Source organism: Hydractinia symbiolongicarpus, chromosome 14, assembly GCF_029227915.1.
Source record: "Hydractinia symbiolongicarpus strain clone_291-10 chromosome 14, HSymV2.1, whole genome shotgun sequence".
NCBI lineage: Eukaryota > Metazoa > Cnidaria > Hydrozoa > Anthoathecata > Hydractiniidae > Hydractinia > Hydractinia symbiolongicarpus.
In genome coordinates, this window is record NC_079888.1 from 14,488,041 (window position 1) to 14,507,317 (window position 19,277).

Genomic DNA, 19,277 nt, shown 5'->3' on the forward strand with positions numbered 1-19,277 from the left:
GAAGGAACATGATGACAAAGGACATTATGATTGTGACAGCGGTCGTGGTCAGTGTTACTAGATCTGTCTGACCTTTTGTCTTCTTATCAGACCTTTTTGTCCTTTAGTAGCTTTTTATTTTTGTAACAGTTGTTTTCTGTATGTTTTCACATTGTTAAGATGAATATATTGTCACGTTTTTCAGCCATGTACAAATTTTAACCACACTAACTAAGGATTTTTAGCAGCTAACCTTTGTTATTACCATTTAGTGTGGTATTAGAGCTTCTTATGCTAGCTAACATTAATTTTTTTGTGTTAGGATGGTGGTTATCTACGTAGCTCCTTAGCTACCTATGACGAAAAGTTGAAAGTAGCCAAATGCAGTTAGGCTGCAATAAAATTCTTAGCAATTCTTATGTCAAATACAATTAGTTTGCTTACCTTTTATGATATACTGCGAAATAAGATTGCTAAGCATTTTTGTCAAGTAGAAAGGGCAATGACGAACTGTATTTCTTTTTAAACCGAAGTTGCGATAATTTTTTTTTTGCAAAAAAGTATTACGCCTATACACAGGACATGGTTACCTGTACCGAGTGTTCCACCTGGTGTCGCAATTAATTGTTAAACTTTTACGGAAACTTATTTCACCAAATAAAATAATATTGACTGATTGTTTTTGTTTAACGGGGTAACAACGGACTGGAAATTGTATTTTTATTTTTTGAACAATATATTACAGCATTATGTGCACTTTACTCAATTTACAACATACTACCTACTTGTGCATACTTGAAAAAAACTCCACTTAAATGTGTGACACAGTTTGCGGCTCTTATTAGGCGCTCCACAAAGCGTTCATAAACAGGTGGCACAGTTACTTGTGATTTAACCCGGTGTGTTGACGCAGGGTCCCCCCGGCTAGTATATTATTAACACTTTAAAAAACTTTAAATGTTATGACTAAATCCTCCTGCAACGGTATATGCGTTTTCCTCAACATCAACATCATCTCGACAACTTTTACCTTTACCATGGCCACTTTTGCCGTTTTCGACTTTCTTTTCATCTCCGTCGTTATTACTCCATATTTGGTCATATTCGTTCACATTCGTCGCATTTACTGACTTATTGTCAACATGTGACGCTTCTTTTTCACCAAAAACGTTATAATAGTTAGAATTTTTGTTTATATCGTTTGTGTTGTAATAATGACTGTCTTGTTTTTGTATTTTTTGTTCGTCGCTATCATCTCTCACTTTTGCGTATAGATTTATCCTATTACCATAGTTTGTATTTGGAAACTCAATTACTTCGTTTTCGCCTTTCTTTTCGTCTTCTTCTTTCTTGTTGACTTTGTCATAAATATTTTCTTCAATCTGAAGGAGACAAAAAAGTTTGATAAAGAAAAAGAAAAGATAAAAGAACGGAAATAAATGAAATTAATTAGCTACTTTTTATTTAGCTACGTTAACTTTTCACAAATTAAGTACTTACATTTGATTTGATATAAGCTACTTTTCTGCTTGATTTCCTAAATTGAGTAAAATAAAAATTACACTAATATTGGAGAGGACGTTTATCCTTCATAGTTTATAAAAGGAAAAATTTAAAACCAAGAAGATCTGCATAAAAATAATTATTTTTGTTGCAGACGTCTTCCTTCAACATATTTGCGTTTTTATTGTATTTGTAGATGAGTTGTGTAAAAGCAGAATTACTATTAATACTTATATAACATACTTTCTGTTAAGTTTCTTTTTGTAACATATCAAAATGATTATAATAGTAACTAAAATCAAAATTACAGTCACTGCAATTCCTGCTGCCATGGCGATGTCTCTATTTTTGTTGTGGTCTTTACTTGTACCTGTTGTTGGACTTAAAGGTATTGAGGTTTCATTGTTATTTGTAGAAAAAGAAGTTACGGGAGTAGAATTTGCAGGTGTAGCGTTTGTATTGCTTTTAGAAACTATTGTCGATAGTTTTTGCTGGGTAGTTGCTGTTGTCGTTGATACTGTCGGTTCTGGTGTTGTTGAAGATACAGGCGTAAACGATAATAGATCTAAAGGATCTATAAATAAAAATAAAAGTAATACTTTCAAGCAGCTAAACCTCAAACATTGGCAGCGTCTGCAAATATGAATGGCACAAAACCCTTGTTTGTTTAAATTTGACGGAAAGTTCGCTTAAGGGATAATCACTTTCTGTTTAACACATACCACATATCATCCTATATTAAATACGCTTGTGTGAGTGGCTATGTGAATCCATGACACGCAAATCAGGGGTCACTTTCTTATAACGTGGCGTTACGCTAACATTTACTAAGTTAAAAAGTTAGGGCTGTACTTTATAGAAATCACATATAAGTTGTTACTATATAATTGCAGCTATTTACGATATGAATATATATACCCTTATGCCAAAAAATCTATATGGGCATACATATATATAGGTATCGCTACATATGAATTAACGGTATTAGATATCCACAAAGCACATAGACTGTTAAATGAAGTTCCTGGCATAAAGAAACAGAAACTTTGTTTACAAAACGTATGGCTGTTCTTTTTTAGTATTCCCTACTCTTTCCTTTAAAATAAATCTTTAAAAACACATTTTTAAGGAGAGAGGCGGGGGAAAGATTTGCATATTTTTTTTACATTTAGGGAAATATATGTACAGGGAAGGCTGGGATGACTTTTCATTTATATACATGGTATATATAATATATACAAATTGCTGTGGGTTTTTCTTTGTTTTTGAAATTTTGTGTTAACTTTTGGGGCAAAAGGATCATAATTTTTACTAATTTTTACGGAATTTTTCTTTACATCTTGCAAGCTATTTGTGTTTTTATATTATAATGAGAAATTCAACTCTGACATTATATATGTACTAGCCGGGAAACCCGGCGTCGAAACGCCGTGATGAGCCACAAGTAACTGTTGTTGAACGCCCTAAGGAGCACTTAAAAAAAACCGCAAACTGTGCAACACAGTCAGGTGGAGCGCTTTAGTACAGGTATGCAGTATGTCGTAAATCAAGTGAAGCGACTGTAACATATTTGTCAAAAAAAACTTTCCCGCAACAAAGGCTGAAATAAAAACACAGTTTACAACCGTTATGACTCCATCATACCAAAAACAATCGGTCAATATTATTTTATTTTGCGGAATAAGTTGTTGTAAAAGTTAAAAAATTAATCATGACACCGGACTGAGCGCTTAGTACAGTTAAGCGGTGTTACACAGGTGTTAAAGGATAATACCCTTTTGAAAAAACTTTCTTGCAAACTCTATTTAAATGAAAACACAAGAAACAGTCCTTTTCTAGCACAGGGCTGAGCGGTTAGTGCAGGTAAACATTGTTGCACATTCGTAGAGGCGTGATTCCCAAGAAAGTTTAAAAATCAATTGTCACAGTGGGCTGACCCGGATAGGCGTAACAGCCTTTTCCAAAAACAGTCTATTGTTAACACTTTAAATGAAAACACAGGAAACAGCTTGTCGTTACCCCTCCCGCTAAAGGAATTGCTTCGCCATTTTATTTGCAAAAAACGTTTTAAGGAAAATAAGTTAACACTTTAAATGAAAACACAGGAAACAGCTTGTCGTTACCCCTCCCGCTAAAGGAATTGCTTCGCCATTTTATTTGCAAAAAACGTTTTAAGGAAAATAACTAAAAATGTAGCTACCTAGCTAAACTGCATTTAGCATAAGATTTATTGCTGAGAATATTGCTATATTGATAGCCAAACTGAATTTTTATACTCTCACTTTTCAGGTAAATATATGAGCTAGCTAAATGGCTACATGTAAGGAAATAATTTAATTTCTGTAATTTCTTTTGATCAATCATAAGATTTTCAATTAAACAACCCCCTTGTTTCTAAAAATTCGCAGAAAGATCAAAGGCATATCGGTAACCCTTTTGAACAGACAAAATACGGCTAGTCGTTAGCTCGTAGAAAAATCAACGGGTTCACCCGTCCTTTAAATTTAACCATCGCAACACAGTGGATAAAAGTATATCGTATTTAATATTCGTGTTTCTGTAGCATGATTTTTTAACTCAGCGGGGTCCGCGCAGACACAGACAGACAGAATGCGGCTATTATTAAAGAGACATACAAAAAGGGAAATTGTCACAAAATCCATTAACCCTGAAATTTTTAAACAATTTTAATAGATTTATGACTTTTAAACAAGTAAAGTCCTTTAGATAAATCTTAGATACTTCAGAAGATATTATTTCTACTTACACGTTGCTGTACCTTCATATTTGAAAAGAACGCAATTTTCACGTGGTGTGTATTCCTTTCCATTGCTTGCTTTACACTTGACTTCAAGTTTTATCAGCAATCCAGACCATACTGCATGAAACATTACCTTCACCTAGAGTTAATATGACAGCGCAATATTTTAATACGAATCAACTTAGTTAGTGATTGTCAAAAATGCAAACAGTTTTCAGTTTGTAAAGCGAATATAAGTCTATTTTGTTGGTATAATTGTAAATACATAAAGTCAACTTACCTCCTCGACATTAGGTATACTATATATTATTGAATTTGACATAAATGTAGGAACAACTTCCCATTGATCTGTCAGTGCTAACATTCTTACACTTGATGCTTCATGTGTACCCAGCATATTTGGACAAAGATTTCCACCATCTTTAGTAATTTGAAACTCTGTTTTGTTGAGCATGCTTTGTGTTATTAAAGGTACATCAGTTGTGTATCCGTCCACACTTAAGGAACACCCTACAAATAAATACAACATAAGTCTTAATAAACGAGAGTTTCTTTTTCCTTCCCAAGTCGGTGTAACCGGCAAAGTGGATGTGTTCATTTTTCTTTGATGTCGCCGTAAAATCTTTGATGTTACCGAAAAATATATCTATTTTGTTAGCGGGTTTACTTTGTTTACGTCACGTGATGAAAACGACTCAATTTGATTTGCTAAAATAAGTTTAACGGCTAACTTTCCAAAAATGGTGTCCCTCATCAAGTTATTCACTGAGGTCGGTTTACGCAGTGGTGTAGCATACTCGTACAACATAAGTATTGTATTGTTATGCGACCACCGATGGCATTGATAGCCCTCCTGTAGAAAAATACATCTCGCCAATAAGACGTATGTTACGGCAAAAAGAATTTGAAGTTTTTTTCTATACGTGATGTTATCCTTCTTTTGTTGTCTTTGAGCAACATTAGCAATAATAAGAAAACTAAGTAATCAAACCTGTTTCATTGGCACCTATACATTTTCCATCACCTGGTAAGTTAAGAAAAGTTGCAGTAGGACTTGGACAAGTACACGTATTTGTACATGTTGTTCCTTCTTTCGCAGTATCAAATAGTTTACCTCTTATTACAGTTACGCAGTGGCAAGTTTGTAAACACAATAACATAACGTAGAATATCATTTTACTAGTTAATCACCCAATGATTATAACTTGTAGGAACGCAAATTTACAGAAACATCTGTAATAACTTTGGAACTTAGAGTTACCTCACGAAGGTAATTCTAAGGATCTCTTTTTCACTTCCCTTTAACATATTTTTATTTGACTGAACTTTCTATATTGTCATTTTCTATAAAACGAATCTATTTGTAATAAGTAGTTAAAGTTTAAATTCTAATGAATTTAATAAACTTTTTTCATTTAATCTTTCTTTACAGCATCATGAGGGATAACAATAGAGTAATCATGTATTAGCTTGACGTATAGTTGACAGTGTCATGTGTAGATACAACCTTAATAACGCAACACTTGCTGGAAATAGAAATTTTATGCCCTTATTGTCTTAAACGTAAAGAGAAGAATCATAAATGCTGGAAATGTTACTATCTTTAGGAAGTATGTTTGTAACTTTAAGAAAGTAAATCTAAAAATGACTATAAGTTTAAACCGATACTTGTCAACTAAAGTTTCATTTACACTTTGATCAATTATTATTTGAGTACACGTAATTAAATAATGAAACCTTAATCACTCATGCTACATTTGTAGGATTTCTAAGGCAAAAGATTAACAGATTATGATATTAAGTGACCGAGTAACAGAAAAATATCACTTTGCATAGGAGGTCAAGTTGGACATATTTCGCAAGATTTTACTTAGTGTAAAGCCCGAGGCAAACCAGTCCGATATTTCATTAAACACGCTTCTCCCATGTTGTATGAAATGTTGGATGAAAAACTTCATGTTAGATGAGGTAATATTTTAGGTTTGTGGGCACTTCTTTCATCCAATATTTGAACATTTGAAAGTTTGCTCGTTCATTCATCTTAAAAAACAAAATGACGGATGACAAGAGGTGTGTAGTGCTTGTTGTGTTACTGAATGAGCTTTTGATTCAGATGACGAAAATTCAACACGTGGTAAAACAAGAGAGTAGATAAACAGGAGAGCGAAAAATAGATATTTTAATAATATCCATAATATTTTTCTTGTAACTAGCCTCTAATGTATTTTTCTTTGATTCATCAACCTTCTCTTTTTTACAAGCTCGTGAGCTTGTATTAAAACGCAAATGTGACCTACAAGAATGGAAATTTTTGCCTCTCTGAGCACCGACACGGGAGTAGTCGTGTGTTCGAATCTCATCTTGGTAACTATTTTTACTTTTTTTTTTTTTTACTTTCTCGACCGCGAGGACGTGTTTACAGACTGACCTAACGAAAACTGAAATTTCGAGAAATTTTCTATCAATATTATTGCCTATCCGAATAGCAAAATATGTCGTGTCTAACTTCAGCTTTTTATACACTTTTTTGGCGAGGTTGTTTGCGTATATCATACGTCTTGTTTTATATGTTGTGCAAAGGCTTTTCCTTTTCCAGAAGTATCTTTGTCACTGCTAGAAGACATTTTTGTTTTATCCTGCTTTTTGCCGGTAATCGCAAATGATAATGCTTTTTATTGACGCATTCGAATTGTAAACATTCCATTGACAAATTCAAATGTTTTTAAACGACGTTTCGGACGTTTTAACGTTCGAAATTCACAGAGTCTATAGATGTTGGACATAGTATACCACCAATCCAATCCAACATAAAAAATCGTGCATTTCAATTACAGAATTTCTTTAATCATGTTGAAATTGTTAGATGAAATGTTTGACAGCGATCAAACTTAATCCACCATCATCCAACACAATTTTTTCTTCTTAAAATTTTTAATATGCGCAAACCAAAAGTGTGCGACATTTCATCCAACGTGACAAAATATGCCAGTTTTATCCTAAATCGATATTTTCCATCGCAGATTCGGGATTAACTTTTCTATCTTGCTTACTTTTATTCTTTGTGGGGCCAGTGGATAATCGTTGTGAAGTTCATGTAGTTCTTTAGGGTATTCGAGATCAACCTCCAACACATACCCCTCATCCTTGTTTTTGAAATTTATGTCTGTAAGTCGTGTTCCTTCATCCATTTCAAACATCTTATTGGTAGTAGCTCTGACATTGCCTATCCGTATAGATTGTTTGCGTCCAGTTACATTTGATATTTCGATGGGTTTTTCGGATCGTAGTTCGTCAGGTACTTATTAGTTGCCATTATCTCTTCGATATCACGTGTAAAATGTAGGTCCTTTTTTTCAACTTTTAAAAGAAAAGATATCGCAAGTTTTATAGCATAAATTTACTGCAAATTATATGAATCTATGGGAATTTAAGTAAATTAATTTCGAGTGATGATATTTAAAACTCAAGAGTATGAGTTTTAAACTTTGACAAAATAATGTCTAAAGGTGATGATACTCGATCCGATTAATCGAATTCGATTTATCGAAATGTAAGAAAATGTATGAAGCATTAATATAAAATAAAAACTTGGCAGGTGATTCACGAGAACAGTTTTTTGATATTGTCAGTTCGATAAACTGTCTTCAGAGAGCGAAGACAGAGTTGAACTCGCTGCTGTTGCAGCTATTATTTCAGAAACTAAATATTTAAGAAAGCGTTAGAAACATCGTATGTGATTAGACCTGGCTGCAAATAAGATCTGGTTTTGAAGTGTGTTATATGTTATTAAACGAAATTCGGGTAGAACAAGAAGGTTTTTTTAATTTTATTGGATATCTTCTGTTAATAAGCTCCAGAGCGCTTCTTCCAACATCCATTCACTGATAAAAATCTTCTTAAATTCTTTTGTATCATTTTTGAAGACATGATGCTTTTAAGCGTTCTTTAGTAATGTTTATTTTTCATATAAAGCTCACATTTTTCTGAACGCACATTTGATGTACAGATTTTAAGCATTTTGATCGGTTAAAAACAATTCAAATAATCGAAAAAGTTAAACCGCTGTAACCGTAAAAAATTACTCCCCAAAAGAAATTACTCCCCCAACTGGAGTGGTGATTTCCCAGGAAATTATTGCTCCCACACGGAAATTATTACTCCCTTGAAATCACTCTTTTATAAATTGAGGAGTAATTTTTTCCCAGTAAAACTAACTCTCATATGAAGACATTCCACTGCAAATTTGAATGTACGAGCTTCCTTTATTCATAACTAGTAGATAAAGCCCGTGGAGTAATCCACTTAGGCAGAAGGACAATGGAAAATAGGTTGTTTTAGATTTTTTGATGACGTCAGCAATGCTGATAAAAAGAAATTGGCGAAAATTAGTTATTTGTTGCCTGTAATGTATAAAGGTTAAAACGCTGATCACAATAATGTATAGGATAGCATATGTTTTCGACGAACGCCTAAGGAGATATAAGAGTTTAAAAATGTTGGTGACGTCAGCAAAGACCCGCCAAAACACAAATTTTTGTAATTGTGTAAAACTGAAAGCGCTGATCAAGAAAATGTTTATAATCACATGATTTTGATGAATGGTTAATAAAAACTTTCTGACTTCAGCAATGGCCCGTCAAGACTCAAAATGGTTTTTTAGAAATTTGTATACATGTTGCCTTCATTTTATAGATCTTAAAACGCTGATCAAAAAAATATATAGGATTATGTACTTTTAACAAACGGTTACGGAAATATTGTGGTTTAAAGGTTTTTTGATCACGTCATAAACCCGTGCATTCCGAAACGAATTTGAGGGCCCATTTTGGGCAACTTACTCAAATTGGTCCCAGGTGGTACCTAGTTACCCACACGGTGAAACGGAACTGGGGTATTATTATATAGACTAGGCGATAAAGCCCGTGGAAAAATCCACTGAAGCAGGATAAAAATGAAAAAGAAGCGTAATTTGAAATTTGATGACCTCAGTAATTCACCCACAAAAAAGATTAGAACCTTGGATTTGCGTTGCCTCTATTGTGTAGAACTTAAACTGCTGATCAAGAAAATGTATATGATCGTGTGCTTTTGATGAACGCTTATTGAGATGTAAGGATTTAAATATTTTGCAGACGTCAGCAAAACTTGTCAAAAACAAAAAAAACTGTTTTTGGAAGTTTATTTAACCTGTTGCCTTCATCGTATAGATCTTGAAACCCTGATCAAGAAAATGATAGAAGCATGTATCTTTGACAAACGGTTAAAGAGATAATAGGGTTTGAATGTTTTTTGATGACGTCTTCAACCCTTCCATTCCGAAACGGATTCGGAGACCCAGGTTTGGGAAAATTACCCCAAATTGGTCCTAAGTGGTCCCTAGTTCAGGTTGCTCACAATCTGCAGTATACAGAACGTTTAAAAATATAAGCAGGTCAAACAACAAAATAAAAATGAAATAAAATAAAAATGCAAATGGTCTAACATAATCGAAGGTGTCTAACAACGGTTATGTAAAAAGCTAAATCTGCTAAAACTTTATACTTGCTTTGACATGCCAGAAGTACACCAGGGAAAATAGTATACCAGACATAAGAAAAAATCGTTAAGTCACACAAAAAAGATTATTGCAAAATTTCCAGTTTCTAATGCATCATACCAAATTAGCTATTTAGTCTATTGCATACAGCAACCCTCCCAATGCGTAAACGTGCCGTGCATGATAACAATGCAGTAACAATGCGGTAACGTAACAGATGTAAACAGTGATTTAACTTTGTTTACATTAAGGTTTATTTTAGCGAGATAAACTTCGTAGCGTTAAAAACAGTAACAACGGAAAAATTACTTTTTACATTTTATATAAAATCTTCTCTAGTATACACACGCTGTATTTTATAAGAATAGTGTTCTTTTTTTGTTTCAGCCTTCATGTTCTTAACTTTCCCTGGTGTACTTGTCCATTGCTTTGGAGAAAAAAGATTCAGTTTGTGAGATATATACGCAATAAAAAAGTAAATTTCTAATGAAATTTGTGCATCATACAAATTTTTATATTAAAACAAACAATCAAACTTAGACATATTCCCGGTATATTCTGACTTATTGTTTAGAGTATATTCTTACAAAAAAAAGTTGTTAATTTTCTTGACAAATACTATCCTCGTTATTCCTAATTATACCCTTGGCTGGAAATATATAATGCCTTAATAAAGTAAAGCTAGCTATAAGTTGATTGTAAATGAAGTCTCGACGACCCTACATCAAATGACAGGCACAGATAAGCGAGTTACATTTGCATACCATCCCCAAAGCAATGGATTTTGTGAGCGTCAAAATCGGACAATAAAAGACTCCTTGGTAAAAGTTCTCGAAAAAAATCCGAAAGAATGGCCTAGTTTTATCCAGGGTATACTTTTTGCACATAGAGTTAGTGTGCACTATTCGACAACGTACTCGCCGTTTTCCCTAACTTATAATCGAAATCCCGTTTTGCCGATAGATATAAAATGATCTTGTCGATGACGCTGCAGACGTTGATTCAGAAAATGAGCCTTTTGACATTGTGACCTTTCAACCTGTTCTCGACTCAAAAGCTAAACTTAGAGAAGCCGCATACCATCAAGCTAGTCTGAATATCAAAAAAGCATAAGCTAAGCATCAAAAGGACTAAAATAATCGTCATCGAACACCAGAAGTTGCATTTCCTATTGGATCAAAAGTTCTTATGCAAAATTAAACGTAACGATATGAAAGGAGGAAATTTTTTAAAAATGGATGGGACCTCTAAAATCAATTTTTAAAAGTGGACATCGCGCCCTTGTAAATAAAAAAGATATTCTGCCACAGAAAAAGTATAACGCAAGTTTGCTGAAACATTTCTACTCAATCCGAGAAGCCCAAAATCATGCCAACTAAGACGATGAGGAACAAGGTACTACCAGTCATCAACCCAAGAGTCAGCAACAAACAGCTGGTAAGAATTATTGTGATATTACAATGATGAAATTCTCGAAACTATTTTAATGAATGCCACAACCTTGGACACATTCGCTTCTATTATCAATACATGAAAATGCTTCAAGTCTTTATGAGAAGGAAGAAAGGAGGATATTCTTCAGATGGCACATATCAAATTCCCAGAAAATATGTACAATAATATACCCACACGATCAAACAAAATTAAAGTCAGCGTCAAAGAAATTTTACAGTGTTTTGGTCAATCTAGTGGTATTATTGAACGAAATCACAATTGGTTCATAGTTGAGCAGGCAATTTGAAAAAAGCAAGACAATTCTTCAGAGTAATATTCAAGAATCAAGTCAACAATTAGCTTTCAATGATAGAGGTATTATGGCTACAAACGATTTGTATTTTCTGAATCAAGAGGATCATCGCACTTTGTTGTCAAGCGATGGATGGTTGAAAGAAATTGGTTCAGATGATTTGTATCAATCAGTGCTTAAGAAACACTCAAAACCCGTACCACGCAGTTTCACAAGAGCATGTCCAGCTCCTTCAAGATGGATCACATTATTGGTTTCAAAGCTTTTGCTCAAATAGGCGTGTTCAAATTTATGACAGTCTTAGATCAAAGTTAACTCGGTCTTCAAGAAAATCGATTCAATCGCTTTACAAGAACTATATGGCTAATTGTGAACAAGTGATTACGTTTCTTTCCGTTCACAAGCAACAAGATGGCTACAATTGTTGTCCATTTGCTATTGCATATGCTGCAGAGCTCCATGGTGGTTAATCTCTTTCAGAAGCAGTATTTAAAGTCGATGAAACGCTAAAACATTTTATCACATGTTTAAAAAGTCAAAGTCTTTCTCCGTTTTCCAAAGTATCTAGTACTTAGATTATTTTTACATTTTAGATTTGTCTGTTACACGAAACAGTATTATTTTCCTACTGCTGTTTGATAATTTACTTATTTATTTTTGTTTATATTTTTTATACTTTGTTTTATTGATTTTCTAATCTTAAACAGTTTATATTTTTCTATGTTTTCTACGTTTTGTTTTATTTTTTAATCTTAAACAGTTCTTCTCTATATTTTTCTATGAGTTTCAAGCTCCAGTTATTTTTACTTGTTTGATGTTAAACTTTATCTACAACAAAATACTATTATTTACCTTATCTGATACGCTCTTAACCTCAAGGTCAAAAGTTTGTTTTTCTATTCTTTAAAGCTCTAATAATCTGTTTTTTATTTCAATTATTAATTTTTAAGTTCAAGCAGTTCATGTATTCCAGGTTTTATAAGGTTTCAAGCTTTGAAAAGTTTTTCTCTCGTGATTTGTTAGCTATAATCATTTTGTTTTTAAACTCAAAACCGATTGTACTTTTTTGTATTTTGTTAAATTTATTTCCTATTCATTTTATTACAGTTTTTCGTTGTAAGACTGTAGTTGTCGTGAAAAAATAGATTATCAAATGATCTTGAAATGATTATACTAAAGTCAAGTTCAGCTGCATATACACTAACCATTTATCAGAAACAATTAAAATCATTTGATTCTGAAAGCTTTTTGTATTGACATTTCTTTAAACAACTCTCGCTTCTTATAAAAACTTGTGTTTATATAAATTTTAATGGTTCCACCAAAAACAACAACAAAAAAACAGATCCAAACCACCGGATTTTTAACTTTTTCGATAGTCCACTTATTAAGATAGGGGACTAAGATCTGCGAGGAGTAACAATTTCCTGGAAAATAGATACTCCCGGGATTAACAATATCCCGCGAAATAAATACTAGGGAGTACTTATTTCCCAGTAAATTATTACTGGGGAGTAAACTTTTAGGGGAGTATGTTTTACGGTGACCGGTTCGACTTTATAATAATTAGACAAGTCTGGCAATGCCGAAAACATACGATGTTTAAGCGTGGTTTCCAATAAGTCGCGGCCTGTTGCGTAACTGTTGTGCAACTGTTGCGGAGTTGTTGGAAACATAATGTTGCACAACTGTTTCAATGTTGCACAACAAGTGTTTCCGAGATTGAATAATATCTATTTTGTTCTGTGTTGCAGCTTGTTGCAGAACTGTTGCTAAGCAATAGTGCTTTATTTTTGTTGAATATTTATTTTAAAAATTTTGATTCTGCAAAATAACCCTTGTACTGAACAACAACAACAAATCATATAAGGAAAGATTCATGCAAGAAGTCCAACAATACAAGATTTTATGTGAAAAATTTGACTAAATAGAGCTGATTATTATTATTAGCCTGTATTTCATACAATTTAACAAACTGTTCTTCTACCTACACGTGAATGTAATAATGAATATGTCAATTGTATTGTTAACGGCGCACAGTCTTCTGTTGCACAGATGGACAGGACGAAAGTCTTCTTTTTGTACTCTAGCTCTTTTATCTTGATAGGGATTTCGTTACGCGAGATTGTCAAAATCACGGTCGCTATATATTAAATTTCCAATTCTTTGCAAGACTCGGCAATACTACAATCTATCGTCCAATAAACGATGGGGCGGTTTATTCCAATTTAACCAGTAATTGAATATTTCAATACCAGAACTGTTTTGGAAATATATTGTCTTTAATAGTTACTACCATTGTTAGTCTTAAATTAGTCACGTCTAGATCTGCGGAATTATAATCAGGAACGAAGTATGACATTCTTAAAAAAAGAAACCATTCAGAAAACAGGAGACACGTGGTACTACCCTTCCCGTTTAACATTCCGTTATCTTCACCCTCTTTGTTCTTGTTTACATCGCCACTACTTATGCTGCCATCTAACACATGCTTGGTTTGCGTCTTAATAATTCTAATATCGATTAATAAATGGATTTATGTTGTGTTTACTACTTGTGAACGTTTAACTAAACAAACAAGTATACAGATACCACAATTATTTGCGTCGGCGAAAAAATATCAGTGGGCACAATATGTGTCACGTACTGGTAAGCGGATAAGTGTCTGAAACTGATGCGTATAAATTTGTGACGAAAAGACTATTGCCTGTGTAAACAGGTCGGTTTTAACGTGTTTTTTTTGGTGCACATGTTGTAGATGTTATGAACGTTCTTTAATATTTTTAAACAAATTATGACAATTACAGTCTCGAAAACAGTGTGATCTTAATAATTAGAAAATATAGTTGCGAACTATTTTGTGGTAGATACGAATGAGACACAATTAAAAATAGCGCATGCAAATCAATCTGGCGTTAATTTACAACTCTTCCTACAAGGCATCCGCTATGATGCAATTACTGTTAATTGCATATTAAGTGGGAGACAAATGAAAACTAATTAAGGTAATGGTTGCTTAGTTCCTGTGATGATGTTAGAACGATAATAGAAAACAATGGGTTTGATTAGTCTTTTTCATAAGCCGCATATTACATATCAATATATATTTTTATATAAATACATAGAAAGAGCTGTATAAAAAGATAGTTAAAGGAAGGAAAATGATTTATAACATTTTATAACCAATTAAAAAATCAAAGCAGTGTTCTATATTTTGATTTTAACACATATTTAAATGTGAAATAGTTATGATTACTCGTTTGTCGATTGATCAAATGATTTTTTACATCATTTTGTTGTACTTGAGAACTTGCCACAATGAAATAGTGACGCGATTTCAACATGGTGATCAGATTAAAGCGACTACATTCTGTAGAGAAGGAAACTGCAAATGTGGAAGTTCCAGTGCGACGTACTATAATTTTCCTGGAGATGAAAAATGCATACATGCTACTGACACTGGTAATGGCTACGTATCTGAGCTTTACATTAAAATTTTCTCTTTTCATTTCTTTTTACTGATGTCATTTGTTTCATTTTCTGTTTTTTCGTTAGTATGTGTAAAAATAAAAAAACAATAGGCAATACACAGATCGTGATCAAGTACGATTCTTGCAATGTAAGTATTCTAGACAAATAAGGCAGAAAAGTTTGACAAATGAAAGAATGTTCTATTGTTCTTTTTATTGCTAAAATTTCAGTATCTGTAATACATTCTTCAACAAAGAAATTTATATTTTGCAGAGTTTTGCAAACATAATTTGGCGTTTTTTGGTAAGTAATCACGTTCAAAGAAGAATACCTTATTATAACTCGCTTTTTGAAAAAAGTTAAGAAAAGTTACCGCTAACTGTTTATAATTATTGCGAATATAATAAAAACAATTTGTTTTTGCCCATCAGATGCACTTAAAATCTAAAAAATAGGATTGTGCGATCATTTTTCGTGAACTTCTTCACTTCACATCGCCCTTTAAATTATGGACATTAAAAATATTTAGGAAGAGGAAAACAGTGCTTGTTAGTTGATTAAAGCAAAAAAAAATCTCATTCGGCACAGTAGGAACTAAAATGAATATTCAGCACATTAATCAATCTGGGCGTAAATATTTCAAAGGCCTAAAAGGCTTGCAGAAAAAAAAGCAGCGGGCTACTTTAAACTTTTACTCCACAATTTTTGTAAGACATATGGGAGAACAGTTGCCAACATTGAAAAGATAAAAAGTGCTGCTTAGTACATTTATTTGTTGCAGGCATCAGCTGTTTTGTACGGCGTGATGAAGAAGAAGAAAATTCTATGTCATGGAGAATCAGCAAATTGATTCTGCAAAAACAGATTCACATTAGCATGCAGTATGACCAACAATAGTTTCACGGAAAAAGACATCTAATCTGGGCAATTCTATGTCATTTCGACAACTACGTTTGGCTTAGCTGCTTGTCATGTCATTTTGTTTAGCTGTCACGCCAAAAGTGTTTGTATTAGCTAATTAATCATTTTGATAAAGTATTTATCAAAAGATTGTCATGGCAGACTCTCGGAAAGTCACTATACATCATGTATAAGCGATGACAATTATGTGTTTTTTAACTTCATTGTTTGTGAACAACAAGAAGGGTGATTGATGGTCATTCCCATTCTTATCCCAATTGCTACGGAACTGAATAGTGAATTATTATCCGCCAGTTAAAAACAAATATGTTAATACTGTTGTCAAGGGAGTCGGCATAATAACATCTCAAAAATATTTGCTAAATTTACTTACAAATATACTTACAATATAGTTAAAAAAAATCCTAACGAAAGTAAAGTATCTCACAGTGTGAAAAGAAAAAACCGTTAAAGATGAACACTACCGTGAAAGGTAAAAAAAAGAGAGCCGAAAAAAGAGGATGGCAAAAGACTATATGTCCAGCTGAGCGAAAATGTAAAGAAAATATAGTACCACTGCTGAAGCAAATACTCGTTGAGGATATAAGCGGCATGTTTTGTAAATCATCATCTTGCTTCGTCCTTTAATTCGACGCAGCAAGCTGCAGATATTTTTAATGCTCAGAATAAAATTTAAATAAACTAAAATAAGATATTCATCAAAGCACAAAGGTAACCTCCTCTTTAAAAAACAGTAAAATATTATAGCCACTTGTAAGTTCAAAATGCAATGAAAAATAATCAAATTGCATGCGGTTAGATAAAGGAACAAAACCTTTAATTTATGAAATCGGCAAATTCCTAAAATTACTGAATAAATCGCTTTCATTCCCGTTTCAATTCAATTCAATTGACGTATTTTCTTCAACGATGACATATTTAATAACGAAAATTACCTTGTAACAAACAATAAGACGTGATTAATGAAAATGCATTGCAAAATATGCCTTGCGAGAAAGTAAGAGGTTTCAATGAATGATTTTTTGAGCAGGTACATCATACATGCATGTTGTCAATTATAAAAGTTAGCAATGCTAATAAAAATTTTAGGATCTCAGGGAACTGTAGCAAATATTCAGAGCATGCTGTGCAAAATACCACACCATGACCCCGCAACAACCACCTTTTGGTAGTATTGTTAACGCCTACCTTTCTACTTGTCAAATACAATTTTAATCAAACGAATTTTTGTGTGACTTGTTCACTAGTATTACAGTACCAATTAGTAAATAATGTCCTTATTCAATTGCAGAATGTGCACTAAAAGTGGTTGGAGATGCAACAAATGTACCTATGATTACACAAAGCATGCTCCATCATACAGAATTAAAAATAACGAAAGAAGGAGAGAATTTCTGTTCAAGTGCATTTAGAGCATCAAGCGTAAGAATTTTAGCGTTAGCAAATAATTGGCAGGAAGTGCCCATGTTCTTTGCAAATTCCATCTCAACAAAACTAAAAATCCAAGAGGTACGTTATACTTCCCCTTGGATAGCATGATGCATGCTATGTTTTAATTCCAAAAATGATTACATTTCTTCTTGTTTCTACAAACCATATCTGAGAATAAGTTTTTGCCGTTTACTATGTATATGTAATCTTTATAATTCTAGCTAACAGTCCAGTTTCGTACAATATGGCCTGGGCTGTTGATAAAGCTTGAAGTCAAGTGTAAAGAAAGTAATGAAAGGGAATATACACCACGTGAAAATTGTGTTCTTTTCAAATACGAAGGAACCGCAACTTGTAAGTAGAACGAACTTTCCCTAAATAGGACTGAACAAATGCTGAGATATGGAGATACACAGAGCTGTTGCATCTAACTACTACTGAAATAATTACATACACCTGTGCACTAGCAAACAAAACTAGTCGTGTACCCTTGCGTTTCCACCTTTATGCTCGCCAGTGATTACAAAACAAACATACTTTTTGCTTAACCGAAAACTGGAAAGCCATTAATAACATCCTGGTAATTAACCAAAAAAGTGTAGCAAAAGATGATGCAAATTTTTAAAGGTAAGAAGAAAAGAATCAAATTATCTTTATATTTGTTTATAGATCCTTTAAACTTAACATCTTTTGAAGCTTCATCTTTGACAACAGCAGGACCTTCAATATTAACGACAACGCATGGACCAGCAGCATCTACAACAACTTCACAATTTAGTACAGTTTCTAATAACAAAATAAAAGGTCCAGACACAAGTTCGGAAACGTACGCACCATCCATCTCTTCTCCGACTACTCACAGTAAACCTTTAATGTCTTTAAGTCCAAGTGTAGAAAAAAGTAAGGAAAACAAGGAAGTTGCCATGGCAACAGGGATTGCAACGGCTGTAATTTTAATATTAGTTGTAGCTATTATCATCTTGATATATTACAAGAAGAAACTTGATAGAAGGTACGTTTTATAAATCTTAATCTTGAAACATTGCAATGATGTTCCAACAAAATTATCTTAGTAATATATTTATTACAGTGAAAACTGGTAATGTCTTATAATCCGAAGCAGATTTTCTTTTTTGCAGCATATAGTTTTCTGCAATATGTAATACAATTTGTAGAGAAGCAATTTATTTTCCAGTCATTTGTTTTAGAAATACAAGCACAACCTATACAGAAACAAATGTGAGTAGATTTAATGAAGTTGAATATCTATGTAATGTTGTGTAATTATATCTATATTTAGAAATTAAAATGTGGTATTATTTAGATTGAAGAAATCAATTATGACCAAATAAACCAAAAACAAGAAGGAGAAGAAAAAGAAGGACAAAGAAACAAAGTTGAGTTTTCAAACCAAACCTACGGTTATAAAATTGATATATCTACAAATGTTGAACATGAGAACAACGTACATGAAACACAAAAACGGGAAAGTCATTATTACAACACAAATGAATTGATGAGTAATTCTAACTATTACAATATGATTGGTGGGAAAGAAATGCCACGTGATGATAACAAGCCAATGAACAAAAATAACGCAGAAAATGTGAAGGAATATGAAGAAATTTGGGATAATAATATTATAAATAACAAGAGAGTTGGTAACCAAGAAAACAACAAGAATAACCATGGTTACAATAAAACGTTATGTCATAATCTTGCGCGTAAGGAGGAGAGTGTTGAGATCATATAACATACAAGAAGCAAATCATAAAGTTGGAAGTTGTTTATAAAAGATTGGTGTCGCGGGTAGTTTTCGAGAAATATAATTGAGGAAATTCATCTTCCTATTATCCAGTATTTTAAATCTCAAAATGTTAGGAAATTACCATCGCCTTGTTAAATTGGCAGTGGTCATACTTTTAATT

At 33.0% G+C, this 19,277-nt stretch overlaps 2 protein-coding genes across 3 annotated transcripts; one reads left to right on the forward strand and one right to left on the reverse strand.

Moving 5' to 3' along the window:
- Positions 1-620: 620 nt before the first annotated feature.
- LOC130625153 (uncharacterized) lies at positions 621-5,599 on the reverse strand. Of its 2 annotated transcripts, XM_057440223.1 has the most exons (6): positions 5,235-5,599; positions 4,524-4,753; positions 4,250-4,382; positions 1,791-2,056; positions 1,480-1,516; positions 621-1,361 (listed from the first exon to the last, which is right to left on the reverse strand). In XM_057440223.1, exons 1-6 carry the CDS (start codon positions 5,416-5,418, stop codon positions 1,357-1,359), a joined length of 855 nt encoding a protein of 284 aa, XP_057296206.1. In that variant the 5' UTR covers positions 5,419-5,599; the 3' UTR covers positions 621-1,356. The 2 variants fall into 2 exon arrangements, with proteins under 2 accessions (XP_057296206.1, XP_057296205.1); XM_057440222.1 differs by lacking the exons at positions 621-1,361; positions 1,480-1,516 and having other exon boundaries at positions 1,581-2,056.
- An 8,542-nt stretch (positions 5,600-14,141) lies between these two features.
- Positions 14,142-19,199, forward strand: LOC130625155 (putative uncharacterized protein DDB_G0291608). Its single transcript, XM_057440224.1, has 6 exons — positions 14,142-14,988; positions 17,210-17,427; positions 17,571-17,703; positions 18,019-18,361; positions 18,558-18,588; positions 18,674-19,199. The coding sequence occupies exons 1-6, from the start codon at positions 14,775-14,777 to the stop codon at positions 19,100-19,102; spliced, it is 1,368 nt and encodes a 455-aa protein (XP_057296207.1). The 5' UTR covers positions 14,142-14,774; the 3' UTR covers positions 19,103-19,199.
- Positions 19,200-19,277: the final 78 nt, after the last annotated feature.